The sequence below is a fragment of the Metopolophium dirhodum genome, chromosome 6, assembly GCF_019925205.1.
Source record: "Metopolophium dirhodum isolate CAU chromosome 6, ASM1992520v1, whole genome shotgun sequence".
Lineage (NCBI taxonomy): Eukaryota > Metazoa > Arthropoda > Insecta > Hemiptera > Aphididae > Metopolophium > Metopolophium dirhodum.
In genome coordinates, this window is record NC_083565.1 from 4772155 (window position 1) to 4791693 (window position 19539).

The following is a 19539-nucleotide window of genomic DNA, read 5'->3' on the forward strand; positions in this document are numbered from 1 at the left end:
AAATTTTTTTTGGCAAAATTGTTGTTTGACGCTGCCGTAAGCTATCTAGCTTAGTTTTAAAGTTCGCTCGAAAATATTTACACCACTAAATTCTCTAATAGTAAAATTGGTAATAAAAAAGCCTTCAACGGATATGTCGCCAACTCTTATGTTCGAAAAAAGTAACATTTTACAATTATTTTTCTATCAGTATATAGATCGCCATTTAAATAAATAGTACAGCGCAGTTTGAGAGGTCAAAATAAGCTCCTTCCTTTTAAAAATGTAAGTAACGTAACCGTCGTTTTGATAACTGTTTTCAATCCCTTTCTTATTTAGAACGAATCATTTTTGAAATTTTTTTGTGCAATATTTTTACCCGACGCTGCCTTAAACTATTTAGCTTAGTATTGAAATTAGCTCGGAAATCCTTCCACCACGAATTTCTCTATAAGTGAAATTTGTAATTAAAAAGCCTTCTACAGGTATGTCGCCAGCACTTATGTTCGAAAAAAAGTAACTAAAAACTATTTTTCTATTAACATAAATCGCCATTTAAATAAATAGTACAGCGCAGTTTATGAGGTCAAGATAAGCTTCTTTCTTTTAAAAATCTAAGTACCTTACATAAACGTCGTTTTAAAAACTGTTTTCAATTCCTTATTAATTGTATATTATATATATTTTATGTTTGTTAAAAATTTTCGTTTCAATTAGAAGTATTATTTATTTTGGAACTATTTTATAAAAATAAAGATTTGTTAAAAAAAAAAACCATTAGATAAATTATATTTTGATATCGCTCAAAAATTTACAAAAATATGTGACCCATGGATTGAATATTGGTAATTTGTACCTATTTTCTAATTAATGGTGTTTGTAGGTGGGTGGGTCCTCACAATTTTCCTCTGAAATACATATTTATTTGAGGATAGCCGCCAGTCGTCACTGGGGTACATAATGTCAATATGTCATATAGATACACAATATCAACGTTTTCATTTTTCCATAAATGGTAATTATAACGATACCCACAAAAAAATAAATAAATATTGTAACCTTTCTGACTTAAAACTCGGTTGACCGGCACCTTTCAAAAATTGCAGGGGCAGCCCAGGCACCCTAGGTTGCCACCGTAGACACCCCTATGATAATATTATTTCAAGGACAAGCAATTTTTATAAGACATTTAAAATTCTATAGTACATTTGGTAAAACAAGATAGAGTGACGTTGCCACATTCAAACCAAAATGTTTTAATTTATTAATATAACTAACACCCTTTTTTCTTATTGAATCGCCACGGCACCATATGAGGTAGATCATGTTTGCATTACTTCCCCTTATGCAGCATAATTTATTGCAACAAAATACAATTTATAGGTAGGTTACCTACAAAACCACACAACCATTGCCTTCAGTAAAAACTTGCAGCTGGCTCTGCTTTCCTTAGCATAATAGGCGTAAATTGGGAGGCTTAGATGAGCTTAGCCCCCTCCCCCTCTCAAAGTATTTCCTAACTTAACCTTTTGTCTGTATAATAAATTATGTCATTGCGTAATATTTTTTATGACAAGTGTTAATTTATATTTCTATAGCCCCCCTAGATTTTAACCATATATAGGTACCATATACCATATACGCCTACGTGTATGCCTATGTCTATGCCTATGCTTATATATGTATCCACAAATTTAATTCAAGCTTTACGATGGTGCACATTACTATATATTTGCTACCCCGACCCGACTTATCCCTAATTTCGTGGTGTGTTAGTCTTAGCTATCGTGTAGGAATATGACGACAAATATGAAACATTACTAAAACATCTGAGTGATTATAAGTTATAAGTTATCTATAATGAGAAGTTACGTTTGTTGCTATGCAGGTTATAAATAACAATGTTTTTATTTGTATATTATTTTCATTGATGATAATTGTAATGAGAACAAGTTTTGAAAAAAAATATTTAAAATATTATGTCAATCTATATTTAATGACGTTTTTGACTGACTACTGTTGACAATATTTATCTCTGGATTATTTTCCTTGCTATGTGTGATACCATATCCAAAATAAATGGCAAAACCTAAAAAAAATAAAATTTTAAAACAATAATAAGTAGTAACAAATATACCTGTGCTAATTCCAGAATTATTTTATGACTAGTATCTTTTGTTAATTTACTTTAATAATTAATAAATAAGCTCCAAGTCAAACATTTTATATTCTTTAAAGACGTAATAAATACTAACCAATGATCATCCAAATGATGAATTTCGTCCACGTGTATATGTCGAAAAAGAACATTAAATAAATGTTTATAAATATACTCAGTGCCGGAGTAAGTGGTACAAGTGGCACCTGTAACAAAAAAAAATAAAATAAAATAAAGACCATAATGTTATATTATTTACTGAAATAGAATTATGATAATTATTATTAGCAGGTAGTTGATTTACTTTGAATGCTACTGGAGTTTTAGACGTCGGTTGCATAGCAATGGATACAAGTTGTAAAATCATGATACCTACAAGAACCTGTACAATGATCCAATGGGTACTGTTTAGCTCGTACCAGTGACTTAAATAAAGACTAAGAGGCAAACATACGATTGCTGAAATTGAAATTTTTTTATTATGTGCTGGTAAAAATGGGTTTTGATTAAGTATTTCGATATCTTTGGGCAAATATGGTTTTGCTTACTGAAACACGTCGTTTGTAAAGATGCTACATAACTACTCAGACTGTTTGCCCTCACGAATTTGTGGAAGTTGAATAATTGTTTCAGTATTTGCTTCTTTGTGTGTTGTACTTTTATCGTGACCAATGCCGTAGATTCGATGTATTCATCAGCCAATATATCGTAGTCCATATCGCTCTGTTCTTGATATCTGTTATAAAAATGTTTGCAAGATAATAAAATAGATGGAATAGTGTATGTTATCGTTGAGCCCTACGAAAAATTTAGATAACGAATATGTCCGACAAGTTTTGTTTTTACCTTGTGTACAATACGCAAACAGCGACCATGACGTATACAAGCAGAGTGCCGATTGTCATCATATCCACTAGTTGTTGGAGATTTAGTAAAGCGGAAAAAAAACCTTTTAAAAAAACAAAATCGAAAATTCATTGATATAATTAAACATTAATATTTTTATATCAATAATCAATAGATAGGTATTCTATATTGTGATCACCATTCTGTATTAATATACATAATACATTAATACCTAATTATTATTATTATATGAGTAAAAATAGTTCAGTAGGTACCCGTAATGATGCCGGCAAATATCGTTCCAAAAAATGGAGTTTTAAACCTTGGGTGTACTTTCCCCAAACTTTTGAATATCAGACCATCGTTTGACATTGCATACAAAATCCTCGGCAGTGGATACATTGAACCGAACATGCTAAAAACGTTAGGTAGTTACTCAACTATTAATATTGACAAATAATAAGAAATAATAAAGCTAAAATAATATAGCTGCAGCCATAGGCTGCACTTGGTATTTTGTTCTATTTGTTGGGGAAGGGGGCAAAATTAATCACAATTTCTGACTCATTTAAAATTATAAGTTTACCCTCTCAATATTTTTTCTAGGAGTGCAACTGCCCCCCGTGACCTATGGCCGTTAAAATGTTCGATTGCTGTACATAGGATTATATTTCCATAATTGCATACTAAGTATACCTATACTCAAGTTACCAAGAGAACGCAAGTCAGCGGCGCCCAAAACTCGTCTATTTCTGCGGATTCCTACCACTTTACCAGTGCGAGTGCCGCCGCTAGACTGCGCTGCATCGCCGTTGTATGCACATAAAGGCATCACCCCGTGGTGGGAGAATTTAGACCTCAAGACTGCGGATCGCGTTCATTTGGATGCGCAAGCGACTTGCGTTCTCTCGGTGATTTGGGTATACTTACCAGGCACACATCCCGAAAACTGCTCCTACTCCTATGATCCATTTCAGAGGCGTCCATCCAATAACGTCGAACGCATGACTTAATGGCATATTTGCGTCCTAGACATAAATGCGTATTTAAAATGTTCGTAAGTATTTTAATATTATCGATGTCAAACTTGGGGTGTTGGCATAGGCGCAAATAGCGTTTGGGATTTGGGGAGGGGGGGGGGCTAAAGCCTTACTTTTATAATATTGAATAAGCTTAAAACAAAATGTAGGAAATGTTTGGAGGGGCTATGGACATTTTTTTGGGGTGGGGCTTAGCCTCTTAAGTTCCCCCTCCCCTATTTGCGCCTATGGGTGTTGGTATGACTTGTCACTTGGGACAAAAACAGATTTTTTATATATATATAAGTGTTTAGCACACATTACATCATCCACTTGGTGCACCCAGGTACATATAACGCCCGCCGTAACGAAGAAGGTCGTATCTCTGTTTTCACAAATTTTTTTTTTTTTTGAAGTTGTCATAACTTTTTTTGTGTAATTCCCGCGAAACTGATAGTAGCATAAAATAATCAAAGACTTTCTATACAATAAAATGCAGTTACTACCATAGATTACTCTATGGTTACTACCATCTTCGCGGGAACTACACAAAAACAGTTGAGACAACTTGAAAAAAAAAATTGTAAAAACAGAGATACGACCTTCTTCGCTGCGGTGGGCGATAATATTATGTTCGTCAATATGTCAAGATAAATATGTCATGGGAAAAATATTGCAGCAAAAACGTAGCGATAAATATGTTGCAAAAACAAAAATGTCACATGAGCTGGTAAGATATTTCTGTAGTTTCCGATGTAGCTCGTAGTTCCGGGTTTGGTTCAGTGGTTACTGGTTAGTTGGTTAGTAATGTTAGTATACTTAGTAGAAATAGATTAGATTAGAGTAGGTACCATTGGTAAGGCGGTAACTACGAAAATAAAGTTCAGTGTGTAAACTGTTAACTGCATAAACTCGCCGTTACAGTAACTTACTCTCAATAAGCCAGTCGATTTGGGAGCTTTAGATTATGTACCCGAAAATAATGTAATTTTAGTAGGTATTTGAAACTTTAGTTGATTCCAAGTTTTAAGTAGGAAACAAAGAGTGTTATATCAGATTTAATAAATCATTTTGAAGACACGTGCATTGTATAAAGAAAAATATAAAGATTCTGCGATTGGACTTAAACAGATATGTGATGATGATAATAATCGATCAATTGATGACAACCTGAGAGAAATATCATTAATTCATAACTTTTAATATCATTTGAACTAGGTATTAATTATGACTATGTACTTTGTACGTATGTGATAAATAATATGAAATTAAATTATCATATTGATGTACTTAATGTACCTAATGTGTATAATGTATATATTATATTATATTAGTTGTATTTTCATATTTTTGACATCGCTCTCATTTATTATTTGTCTATTGCATTTTAATTATTAACTATGACTGTGTAGTAGTGTGTACTATGAATAATATTAAATTAATTTATAATATAGATAATATTATGTATATAGTATATTATATATTAGCTGTATTTTTCAAAATATTTATATTATATTCACGTCATTTTTACAGCAAAATTATGACCTGGGTCCCACCTACCTAGTACCTAGATCGTGCTGTATATTCAAATATTTTCGCAACAAAATAAAAGTAGATATTGTAGATTCTTTATTTTAATTTACAAGTACGAGTACACTCTGTAGGTAGGTACCTACTGGCTACTTCATACTTGTAATATAGTAAAAACCTTTATTTTTGCTCCATCAAAGTCTTTAAGTAATTATGTCAATTTTGTAAAGAATTGGATTTCATGTGCAAAATCATCTTAAGACTATCTGACTGTCCCGAGTTTGACACACCAATAATAGGGCAACGCAAAAATAAAATAAAAAGTATGAAGAACCTTTCATTGGCATAAATTTGATTTTCATATATTCGTATCAAATTCATTAAGATACATGTTTTTTGTAAAATTAATCTACTATATTGTTTTTCTCTAGTTTCTGATTAGGTAAGTAGTAGGTACGTATTAGATAGGCGGTTTGTGTTTGGGCAAATTTTAAAAAAATTATTAGATGAGTTTTTTTATGGCGTTGCCTACCTGTGCGTAGTACGGTATCATCAACGTGAGGACGGCGGACACTCCGGAATAGGCGAGGAATACAATGAAGAGCGACAATACGATGGCTAACGGTAATGACTTCTGAGGGTTTTTCACTTCTTCACCAGACGCAGCTATACAGTCAAACCCAACATACCCGTAGAAGCACGTGGCCGCTCCTTGCAATGCTCCTTGCAGACCGTAAGGCCAAAAACCGCCTTCTCCTGCCCAGTTGGGCACTTCCGCTTTCGGTAGTGACCAATTTTTGAAATCAACTGTGGTCCGAGAAAACAATAATCGATATAACGTATACAAATCATTAAATTCTGCATAAAGCAAATCGTTTAACTAAATAATTTTTACTGTGAAATGAACCACCAACAATGACTATGACCATGATTGCACAATTCAACAACGTGAATAAGTTATTGAGACGCACCGAGTCTTTGAGACCGCAAGCCAGAGCGACTGAAACAGAACATAATATCCAATAGGTAATGCATAATGATAATGTATTAGGTATCCATGTACCTAGATTTACATTTATTTGTTTATTCAAGTAGGTATATTATAATATGTATAATATATATTATAATAGATATATTCTATTATTTTAACATTTCCCCTATATATAGAGGTAAGGACAATCATTAAACAATATATTACAGAGTGTATAACGAAGATCTTAAAATGTTTCAAGGAAATTACATTTAAATGTCAGATACTCGTTATAATTTATTCTGTATATATCTAGGTATAATAATATATGATATAATATTATTATTAATATTTAATACTAGCTGACCCCGTGCACTTTGTTGCACCTAAAAAATGCCAACTCAGATACGATTCAAATTTTGTTAACGCTTAAAAATATAGAAAAAAAGAAAATATAAATTTTAAATTTGTGGAGGGTAATTTTATATTAGATTTACAAATATAGATAGGTTCCTATTTATATAATGTAATTTATTATTATTTAAAAGTAAACTCAATAATAGTCCATAGTTATAGCTAATTATACGCAGATGCACTTTAGTACTTGAGACACAAATGTTTCGAGGATTTTTGCTTGCATATATTTGAGTTTTTTTTTTTCGGAGAAAATTCGTTTGTAGATAATATAAATTGAAAACACAATAGCTAAAAAATGAACCTAAATATTTAAAAAATGATTCCATGTATAGATTAAATGCTAATATGCTTTTGCTAAAAATACCAAAATGTATATAATAATATAATATATTATATTTTGTTAAAAATTCCCATTTTCCGTATTTTTTTTTTTTTTTTGTTATTTTTACAGCGAAAGTTTTGTCTTGTACAATATACTACTATAGGTACGTTAGATATACGCACATGATATTGCTTATTATTACGCACACATTCACATCACAGCACGCACGTACGCATTTCGTAAATTACCTACCTACCTATAATGAACTCAATAAAACAGTCGGTCGGTCAGGTGTATGGTGATATGATGATTCAATTCACGAATTGATCGAGTGATGTTTAACTGTTAATATGCTAAAGACAGAATAGATAATCAATTAATGTCGATAGGTCAAAATTAAAAATTAGCCTATTGGAACAAGATTATTCAAATTGAAATATGTGCCTAAATAATCAAAAAGACTTCTTACGTAAGTCTTATCATCGTTTTGATAGTTTTAAATAAATACAACAATTTTAATTAAAGATAAAAAGAATACCATAGATTTTATCCTTTAAAGATACCTAAATGTTAACATTTTTTTTTTAAATTTCATTAACAGTATTTTTTTATTATTAACTATAGTTATTACTTTTTAATACGAATTGTGATTAGGTAATTCTAAAATATATATATAAAAATAATACGAAAATCTAACCGCATAAATATAAAAAATAGGTATGTATACAGGATCTTTCAATTTGTGTGTGACGAAAATGCCAAGGATCTCTGAAGTCCCTAAGAACTAACATAATCCCCACAATATTTGTAAATCCCTGTATACATATATATTAAATATAAATAAATAATTATTTTACGTTAAACAAATATATATTAAAAAAGCGATCAAAGATAAAACGATGTAAACGTATTTATTTTAAACTGAATATTATATTACTATAGGTTCAAACATTTAGGTACTTAATAACCTAAACTATTTGTTTGATCACGTCAAACCATGTGTATAATCTCATATAGAGCTTTTCTATATATTACAATATTATGTAGCTATGTAGGTACTATTTAGACAATGTATTATAAGTTAAGACGTATAAGACTCAAGTTTCTATTGTGTATTGGTATTGTATTATTACGAATATCCCATTAAACATTTGTAGATTATCTTTAGATTAAATTTAAATTTCTTGTAATACTTATTATTATATTATATACTTGCTTAATTACCTTATAGGCATCTAGATCAAACATAGATAGGTATTATATTATTAGTTCTATACATTACTATATTTAGAATAATATTATGCACTTTACCTGCAAATGGCTGCAATGCAAGCAATCAGGTTTTTTTATCGATTGGATGTAAATTCTGATGTCATAATTGTAAAGACTATAATAGGTTATTCATTTTTACTAACAATTTATTAATCAAACGCATTATATACAGCTGAGTGTTAACATTATGTAAATATTGTGTAGTATATTTTATATAGGTACCTAAAGCTTACAAAAATATGTATACACATATGTCGTGGGGCCGAATGCGTGGTTCACTCTCGTGATTCACTCGTGATTCATGTCTCGTGTAAACCTAGCTTTAAAATTGTACTAGCTATTACTTATTAATAATACTAAATACTCTTATTTTGTTATTGTTCCGTGTTTAAGACGTACAATATATAAGTTAAACCGTAAAATATCAAACGTTACAGAATGCAGAATACAGAGCATAGAGAAATTTAGGTACCTATTAACGTATATTATAAGTTATAGAATAGGTATAACAATATGTTAGTTGTTAATACTTTATAAAAATATTGTGTGTAATCTATATATTATATTATTGCACCAATACTTGTATAAAAGACAATAATAAGTCTTTATTTTTACCAAAAATTGTGTTTTTAATTGCACATAATAAAATATGATAAATACTTCGTTATCGGTTTTTGATAGCTACAGCGTGTGAAATATTGGAATTTACACTATAATACGCACATCTCATACATGAGCGTTAAAGGCGTAATACAATTATCATACTATTAAAATAATAATAATTATGTTCCTATATAACAACCTTTTTTATGTTATCATTTTTTTTTCATGTATTCCCATTCTAACCTTTATACCTACTTATACTAATTATTATTATTACTTTTTTTTTATTATAATATACATTCATATATAATAAAAATTAAGGCAGAGCCACTCATTGAGACACCATGATAAAATCACGTTCATTCAATTCGATAAGATTATTTTTATAACTGGGTTCGAAAATGTGATTGTGATCACGTCTGTAATTATGACGTATAGATGTAAATAGCCTAATGATTGAAGTCTGTGTAATTTTATTTTACAGTATTGGTACCTATCTATAACTTATAACAACTTATTTGCAATAAACTATAATAAGATAATATCAAAGAAAAAAGGAAAATTATAGCAAATACCTATTTGAATAAATAGTTCAAATACCTAGGTATATATTTTACTAAACGAACTTATTATCGTAACTTTTTTTTTGAATACATTTTTTGTTCTTAACTCTTAAAAGACTCATTAATTGTAGAAACGTGGTTTCAAATCTTATCATCTTATAAATTATAATTATCGACCTAGGTATACATTATATTATAGAAAGTTGTTATTACCAGAGAACAGAAGAACAATGAACATGGCGAAAAAGTCGAAATACTCGGATAGGTATGGTAATTCGATCTCATAAAGCCCTCTGAAAGCTGTTTCCATAGTCTTGTTGGTTAGCGAATCGATGTAAAGACTCATTCCTCTGGCTATGCTAGCGCCACCTGGAAAAAACCATAAATACATTTTGTAACATTTTAAATTCATATTTATAATCACAATAGAAAATATTAATAAGTCACACATGAACTTTAAAACTATTGTTTTATCTATTATATTAAATAAAATTTCTAGTCGGTTCGTGTTTTTATAAAATAGCCAAATAGATGCGATTTAATAAGTACTTTGAACGATGGACTCAATACAATCACGATGTTATCCTTAAATATTGTCTCTTGAACTCAATGAAGTTCGTCAATTAAGAATTATTATATTATATTTTATTATTTATATTATTAAATTATTTTGTGTTAGAAATCAAGGGAAGGCAGTTGACAAGACTTTAGTTGAAGTTTACCCTTAGACCTTCAATAATTGATATAAGTTAAACATAAAGGATAGTTGTAAGTTGTAACTTGTAAGTTACTACTTGTAAGTGTTTTTATTTAAGCAATTTTGATTGAGGTTAATTTAAAAAGTAACATAGTATACTAATATATTATAATATAGTCGAATAAGTAAAATTAAAAGCTTAAAACTATTGAAACACTTATTGAAAATATAATTGAATCGATCATTTCGAAAAGGCTATTTCTCCACACATTTTCAAAATTAGTTTTATGTGATAGATGTGTTTAACTATAATAATAATGCATATTTTCTGCGATAAATGTATACAATAAACAATTTTTCAGAGTCACAAGGTCATAATCAATGAAAATGTACAATCCATTGGAAAAGGTCATACCTCAAACACGTTCATTCCCTCATAAAATAATCCAGTAGGTATAAATAATCAATATTATATTATAGTTGGTTTTTTATAAGGGAATTAAATAATTCAACCGTTATTCAATTTTCATCTAAAAACAGTTTTTTACGTTTCCTGAAAATTTTCATTTTATGGAGATATGACCTTTTCCAAATGACCGATTCAATTAGTAACCTATATCTCCTATATACCTATAAGTTTTATAGGTAAAATAATGAATGAAATTTTCTTGTTGAAAAATTACTTATGTTGTATTATATAAGGTTGCCTTTTAACTGAAAATTATTATTGTTAGGTATATATTTTATAAAGTCTATATTAATAATACCGATTGTGTATTCTAGTAGTAGATTCCATCCGACTATGAATGCTGCAAATTCGCCAACGGCGATATAAGCGTACGAGTAAGCTGATCCTGCCCTGGGGACTCGACTGCTAAGTTCGGCGTAACATAATCCTGGAAAATATTAACGTTAATACAAATCGTGTATACAATCGGAGGTATTTAAATCAGGGCTTGGAACCGTAAATATTTTTTTCGATTTCGATTTCGGTTTCGGTTATCGGTATTTATTTTTTCCGATTTTGATTTGGGTTTCGGATATCAGTATTTATTTTTTCTGATTTCGATTTCGGTTTTGATTACCAGTATTGGTTTTTTTCGATTTTGTTTTCGGTTTCGGTATCGATTTCGGGTTTTAACGGTTTTAACCGGTATTTAAAATCGGTATCAAATATCGGTTTCAAGTCCTGATTTAAATAATAAAAATTAAAGTGTTGATTGTTGTATACTTGTATAGATGTATAATGTAAACAAAATGTAAACTATTCTTACCAATAAATCATAAAATCTTCAATATATATCATGAAAATATAAATGTATAATATAATGTTATTGTTGATATGTATATAATATTCAATGTAATACATAATATAATTTTATCTATTCTTTATTATTTTTATTAATATACAGGGTGTATGTTATGTCATTGTATACGCGGTGTTTCTTAACGATTATGGATCGATGATATGGAATTTCGTTAAAACGAAAAAAGACGTGTTTCTTTATTTTTAACAGGCAATTTTTTTATAACAATTTCAACATTTTTAAACACGCAGGTGTACCAATAGCAAAATCAACTTTATTTTTTCAAATGGCAACTACTATATTTTTTTTTCTGAAAATTTTGATAGTCAAATAATCAGTTTTGGTTCGCAAGTTTATTAACTATGGTCCTCAAAAGTATGGTAAGATCTGCATTAATACTTTTAATTGAAATAATTGGTATAGGTTTAATTTACAAGATCTAAATAATTTTTCCTTATGTATAAATACATTATTGTGCGTGTTAGTGCTCGCTAATCTTTGGAACCAACCACTTATCCAATTTGCATTAAATTTTTACATATATTTCTTGAGACTCGATGAGTGTTTATAGCTTCGTTTTTAAACCTATATAGGTTGTTATAGGGTAATACTTACAATAATTTAGTTCTGGATCACGAAAATCGAATATTTGTTTTGTTTATATATAGAGTTGTCATTGGTTACAGAAATAAAATTGGTTTTTATATTATCTATCTGAATGTACGTGTGTAGCTTATAATATACACAAAATTACTCGACTGACTTTACTCTTAAATGTCAGAGACTTTTCTTATAGATAACAGGAAAGTTTGGAGAATGGTTTGAACTACGTTCGAAAATATAACAAGTGTTACATACAATCCGCGACAGGCGGTTGCCCATTTTGTTGAATAAAGTTCATAAAAGGAGGCACACCGATGCCGATTTGTCCGTGAACTGAAGTACACTATTTACTCTGTTCAAGTTAAGAAACGTATACCTCAAAACGGTACTGACTCCATAACGATTTCCTATTTCAACTCAATTTTACAACTGACTAGGCGTATCTGTACCTACAATTGTTGACAATCAGTATATTTACTATAGTAAACGGGACTATAATTGAAAACATTAAATTCTCAGAACAATAAATATTAGATACATGCGTATGTAACATTTTGATTAAAAACATTTAATGACATATTATGTTATTGATGACTTGTAAATATCGACAATTATTAACCTTTTAGCTATTTTAGTTATAATTGATAAAATAGTAATTAGTGTTAATAATTGATAAAAAAGCCCCAATAAGCATCATTATAGTCATGCTAATGTTTCTAACTTAATTGATTTTGTATCTAGTGTAACTCTAGTCTCTAGTTGTAAATTACGAATTAGAGTGGGGGCACTCAATTGTATTAACCAAAAAAATTTTTGAATAATCATGTACTTGTGCACGAGAAATTGGTATAATTATTTTAAAAATATGCAAGACATGCAAACTATAATAAAATTTTAAAATTTTAAAATATTAATGAATAATTAAAAGTAGTAGGTATTAATTAAAACAAAACTTTATTCAAAATACAACTATAATAAGCAAATATCATAATATTGTATTGTTGTAAATCTATTACTGTTAAATTATTTAAGAAGTACAATCATGTATTCTCAAATCCTCAAATATGCAAAGTATAGTAGTGATGTAAAACAAATTTTTATCGAATTTGATTCCTTCTTCTGAGTAAAAAAAACAACAACATGAAACACATACAATTTAGGACTTATATCTTAAAATGTTGTAATCGTTAGGCGTATTCAAATATGTGTTCTATCCTTATACATTATTTTATTCCTGTTTATTATCATTATATTAATTGTATAACTATATATTTCAATTATCAGCCATTGTTCTGAAACAATTATCAAGTGTTTTGATTCGCGATGGACTTCAGTTTTTATAATAGCAAATGTTGTGATTTGCTGTTTATAGGTCAATACTCAATAATACATAATATAATATACATATGACCTGATACGTATCTACGAGATTATTATAATTTCAAACTGCACCGTCGTAGGTACCTACATTAAAATGGGATGGGCTATTCATCGAATTTGTTTTATAAAGTTTGTTGACAAAATATTTATAATATACGTTATGGCTGATAATATTATTATATTATCTATGAGCAGTAAATTAGTTTAATTGCTGTGTAAGTATATATTAAATACACCTAAAAATTATTTGATTTCTTGTAAACATATTATAGAATTTAGATACATCTTATTTTAATATTTAATATTTATGATAAAGTAGTGATAACGATATTTTACAGTACGCTTAATTAGTTTGTACATATGTACACAGTTATGTACTATGTACAACTATTAACTCGTTGTTTATTTAATTTTCATGTAAATAACCTAATTTGTATTTAGATTATAGATTATAATATAATAATAAATCACGCTATTATGACCTATAATATTATTATACTAAGTCGTCTCCTTAACTTGCACTATATTATATTGTTATAATATGTTAAGACTATATTCAAGTATTTTATGTATGTGTTTGAAATGAAGAAAAAATCTACCTGTATTTATATTTTAATATTTTATTTTTAAATAATTGTATTATTTATATTATGGGGCCTGGTGTGGCGTGGTGGTTGGCAGCAGTAATATCGTCCTGCGTTGCAGGCTCCCTGATGGGTGACATCCTGGGTATTTGCGATAATATCCTTGCCCCACATAAGAAACACACGTTCCAATCGTGTTAACCGTAACCCTTCCACACAAATCCAATGGTCTATATGTTGTCGAGGGGAAAATTTTTTTTTTTATTACTAATGATAAATTCAAACACGAATGGTCGAATGGCGCACTATTTGTAATAAAATTACAAAAAGGTTGTATACCTATTCATTTTCAATAAATACCTACGTAATTTGGTAACTAGGTATATAGTTAAATTAGTTTATATATATAATTATCGGTGATCCGATTAGAAGTGACGAAATCATTAATAACGTGCAGGATTTGCACATTTATAGAGATTGGCGTGGTGTACATGTATTTTGATTTTTAGTCGATGTTATACCTAATCAGTTATTAAAATATTATTATGGATCGATTTAAAACACAAGAGTACATAGGGCGTCTTATTATTTAAATTCTGTTAAAACTCTGTAATAAAAATATTAATCTTAATCAGAATATTAGATTTTAAAAATTTGATAGGTTTAATTGAATTAGATTCATATTTCTTTATTCTTAGGAGCCGGCATATATAGTTTTGTTATTGTTTTACGTATCTTAACGATTTATGTGTATTTTAATTCAAAACTAAAACCAAAAGGCTCCAATTTCAACTATCGAACGTAAATAGTTATGAGTTATGACATATTAGTAGTTACAATTTAAACCGATTAAATATAATAAAAATATATCGCATCAAGTTTATACAATATGCATGATTATTTAATACAAAAAAAAATATAATAATAATAAAAGTACCTATATATTTTTGTGTATTTAGATTTATTTTTAGAGCATTTTATTCGATCTTTATCTGAAAATAAAATACAATAGGTACCTAATTTAGTATTTTAGTATTTACTTACATTATTTTATGCACCTATATGCGACTAACCTAATAAATATTTTTTATTTAAATTAAATTTTTTAGATACTTCTATGAATGCGAAATATAACAAATATCATAGAAAAAAATTATATTTTTCATTTAAGAATGTAATAAACGTTTTGAAAATTACACTTTTATTTTCGAAGAATTGAAACAGTAAAAGTTATTTAAAATGTGTTTGATAACATCTACATAAATATAAAACGGATACCAAATGTAAAAATGTTACGATTATTGCTAGAAAAGTAAAATTTGTCCAAATAATTAACTTTAGGAAATAAAACGTTAACATTTACTGCACTTCATTAGTGTTATTTAAGGGTGATATCCAATTATTAAAAAATAACAACATTACTTTAACCTATGTTATTAATACACCTATAAGCTATAGTAAGTATTAACTTTAGATATAAAATTAATTTTTCTAATATTTCAGCAAGGAAAATTACTTTAAACATCAAAATTTGACTTCATTCTGTTTCTATTCCATGTGGCGTACTTAGATTTTAGAGCCTTAAATACACAATATAAAGCTATGAGATATAGATAACTAATTTACTAATTTACTAAAAAATTACTGACTGAGTGTTGAAATTAATCTTAGTATTGAAAAAATATAATATTCCTAATAAAAAATGTTTGAGTGATGAACTTTGAACTCGAATATACTGAATAACAAATAATTTATATAACACAAATTCATCATTCAACGTCAGTAAAGGTAGGTGCGTCAGTACGACAATCAATACGACAGCATTCGATGATGTAAATCGTAAATCTAGAGGAGTAACTGACATAGACCAGTGAAACTTAACTAAAAATGTCAAATTTTAACTATATAAATTCGTTGAAAATGTTCTTTCTCGTTTGGTGTCTTTATACTTTGTGGTTTACTTTGTTGTACTAACCAGCAAACACGGAGGCAACGGCGGCGATGAAAAACGACACGACGACCGCAGGACCGGCCACGTACTTTGATAGGGCACCGGGTAAAACGTACACCCCCACGCCAATGGTGCTGCCCACGCCCAAAGCCGTCAAGTCGGTGGTTGTCAGAACCCTGTCCAACATGGACGACTCACGCACTACGCCCGCCATCGTCTTCTTCCGGTTCAACTTTTTGCTGACCGCCATCGTAGGTATATTAGATAATAGTGTCCGCAGAGTCGCGTGGCTGCCGCTGTGGGACCGCCACCTACGCGCTCTGCTCGCTCGCGCGCTCTGAAGTCGTATCCGCGGAAGACCGGAATCACAGAACCGAAATTTTTAACCGGAATTTGCCAATAATACTATGTTGTAAGTATATAATGTGTATAATATTGTGTGTGCAATGTGGCCAAATGATAGATGATATCGGTCGGCGGGTGACCGATAATATTATGTGTATTCGATTTATTTATTAATTATCGTCGTATATACGACTGGAGAGCGAACGAGCGAGCGGTTGGGCGGACGAAAATTCGACGTCGTGGCGGGACGCGTTCACAGTACAAACTGCGCGTGTTTCCATCGCACGTGACGAGCTGCAGCTATAGGTACTTATACTTACGATGTCTAATCATCGCGGAGAAGGAGGAGACGGCTGGCGTAGATAATAACAGTGCGATATATTATAAATAGTATAATATACACGTTTACAATATATATATAATATATTATAATAAATTATTATTACGCTATGATAATGAGTACACTCTATTTACGGTGTGATCTTGACGTCAATACATGTTGGCGATAAGATAATATTTATGAAGCGTGCATGTGGCACGTGGTGTATACACGATGATTATTATTATAGGAGTGCATAGGAGGTTCGCCTTTTGATTTTAAAATAATATGCATAATATATATTATATATATAATAAAGCTACGGCGATATAAATTAATAAGATAATCTACTCGAGAAATCGTTTTAGAAGCCAAAATCGGTTTATAATTTGATTAACTGTCGTATAGGTACCAGATGCTAACCAGAGGTACTTATATTCTATACCCGCGGCGTTGTCCGGGGATAAATGAAATCGAGACGGGCAATCCACCTGCGGCGAATAGTAATAATAAGAAGTTCCCTTTAGTCAACGGGAAGTGCATTGTTTTTTGGGTGCTCCCGGACATCAGACGTTCCAAGTACATAATTCGTTTCACTTAACAGATATACTTCAAAGATGAACCTTTTTTTTGTTGCAATTTTTACCATTCCAGGTAATTTAATTAATTTTTAGTACCTATACTTACGAGCTTTTAGTGTAAAATAGGAAATTAAAAATATTATACCAAGCTAAATATTGTTTTCATAATATATCTTCCTATAGTTTTAAGGATTTTTCATCCGTACCTTATAATGTCCAATCGTGTTCTATATTATAATATTAAAGCGATAACGTCTTTATCCATCGTCGGCAATTATAGAATGTGGTGTCATTACTCAAAAAAATTAACAACTCACTAATATTGGTCTGCTGTTGGAGATAAATCGCGACCGCATTCATTTCCAATATACTGTTTATTTATTGTTTGTGCTTGGTAAGTTAGGTATTTAGTTTTTGTATTATTGTTAGTTTATAGTTGAGATAAAGATGTTAAAAATGTCAAAAGTTGAACCATTGTTCCCTATCGGTTGCGTAGTTGAATCCCCATAAAAAAAATGTTAAAGTAATTAATTTAATTTTGAAAACAGTACCGAATAACACTACATCATCACTAAATTTTGATTTTGGTGCTGATGTTGAACCCGTTACGTGAAGTTCGCGGAGAAAGGTAAACCACTTTGTAACTTTTTACTGGGTATAGCACTCATTTCGAAAACGATGTTGTGTCAATATTATGCTCGCTCGTACGACGTTTTTAGGGTGGTTACGATTATTATATTATTAATATTGTTTTTTTACAGTTTTTTTTTCACCGTTAATCGTTTGTAACGTCTTTTAAGTATATTATTCTAATATAATATATATAATTGATTTATTTTGACGGACGGAGTCTTTGATCTCCTAATGTATACATATAGCATGTACAATAATAATAAAATGTTTATTTTGTATTGTTTCTATAATATTACAATATATAAATCTCGCGGCCGCCGACACACTGTCTTAGATATAATATTATAAAAAACAATAATGACATTATCGATACAATGTATAACAATATAATGATGATGATTGACGATAGATGGATAGTATGATATTATTATGATTTTTTTTTCGTCGAGTTCGTTCCGGTAAACTGCGGCGTAAATCACGCACTTGCAGTGCAGTCAATTTGTAAATCGGGTTTTAAGAAAAAAAATCGGTTGTTGGTCCTTAGTAAAATAGACATGCCAAAAATCATATAATCATGCTGGCCGATTAGTAGGTACTCGCTGCTACGCGCGGTATAACCGTCGTCTGGGAGATAATTGATTTTCTCGACAACGGCGTAAAACGAAATCTCAATATTCGTTCACTTGCAATTTATCATTCGACGTCACTCGCACACACATCACAACCATGTCAAACGAAAACGAAAACATCGACTATGTGATCGAAGAGGTGATGGAAGACATCATCGCGGCAGTGGTCTCTGATTCCGGTGAAAATCATATCGAGGCGACCGTCCAGTCGGTGCTCCAGGGAATCGTAGCCATGGAATTTGGCTACGAAGAACATCTACACCTGGACACCGACACCGACAATATGGACAGAGATAATCGGATGGTCGCCATCGTCGATCAGTTGGTGGACGCTATGGTTTTCTTGGTGTCAGAAACGCTGTCCTCCGTTCCGCATGTACTGCCCGAAGACCCCTCCGTAAACGGAAAAGTTGTACTGCGGTGCGGAGATGTAGAGGACATGTTTAACGGCGGTGACATCGAGGTCGTTCAAGACGACCTTCCGAGGACTCATTTGAGGCGAGGACTATGTTAGAGGTTTTGGACGGCAGGCTTGATCCGGGAGTTGAACAGGCAACCCACGCAATAACTCCACGCGGGTGGATAAGGCGATTTGCGGCCGCCGCGTGGAGGGGAGTAAAACGGGCCGGGCGTGTGGTCATATGCCTAGGTTGCAACTAACGACGAGAAAGCGTCCGCAGAACCCGGCCCCTCCGTTCCTCGGTCGAGGGCAGCAGTCAAGGCGAAGCGATGTGGGGTCGAGGTAAGGTACGTGAGAGTGCACTTTTGGGGTGATCGGTGGTAAGTCACCAACACTCGTTCTTCGGCCACCGGCGGTAAGGTTACGGGATC

General features: G+C 30.8%; 1 protein-coding gene across 1 annotated transcript; it reads right to left on the minus strand.

Annotated features, from left to right (window-relative positions):
* Nucleotides 1-1862: 1862 nt before the first annotated feature.
* On the minus strand, nt 1863-16810 carry LOC132947089 (cationic amino acid transporter 3-like). The gene is made up of 12 exons (XM_061017286.1): nt 16226-16810; nt 11144-11272; nt 9893-10048; nt 6428-6532; nt 6065-6339; nt 3914-4011; nt 3259-3398; nt 2984-3086; nt 2686-2873; nt 2442-2596; nt 2235-2343; nt 1863-2068 (listed from the first exon to the last, which is right to left on the minus strand). Exons 1-12 carry the CDS (start codon nt 16449-16451, stop codon nt 1962-1964), a joined length of 1791 nt encoding a protein of 596 aa, XP_060873269.1. The 5' UTR covers nt 16452-16810; the 3' UTR covers nt 1863-1961.
* Nucleotides 16811-19539: the final 2729 nt, after the last annotated feature.

What these genes read in the sequence shown, in the direction of transcription:
- LOC132947089 (XM_061017286.1), bottom strand. Translation starts at nt 16,451, where the DNA reads ATGGCGGTCAGCAAAAAGTTGAACCGGAAGAAGACGATGGCGGGCGTA. An exon ending in CGTTGCCTCCGTGTTTGCTG is followed by an intron (nt 11,273 to 16,225) that starts GTTAGTACAACA and finishes AATATTTTCCAG; the next exon opens with GATTATGTTACGCCGAACTT. An exon ending in ATTTGCCGGCATCATTACGG is followed by an intron (nt 3,087 to 3,258) that starts GTACCTACTGAA and finishes TTTTTTTAAAAG; the next exon opens with GTTTTTTTTCCGCTTTACTA.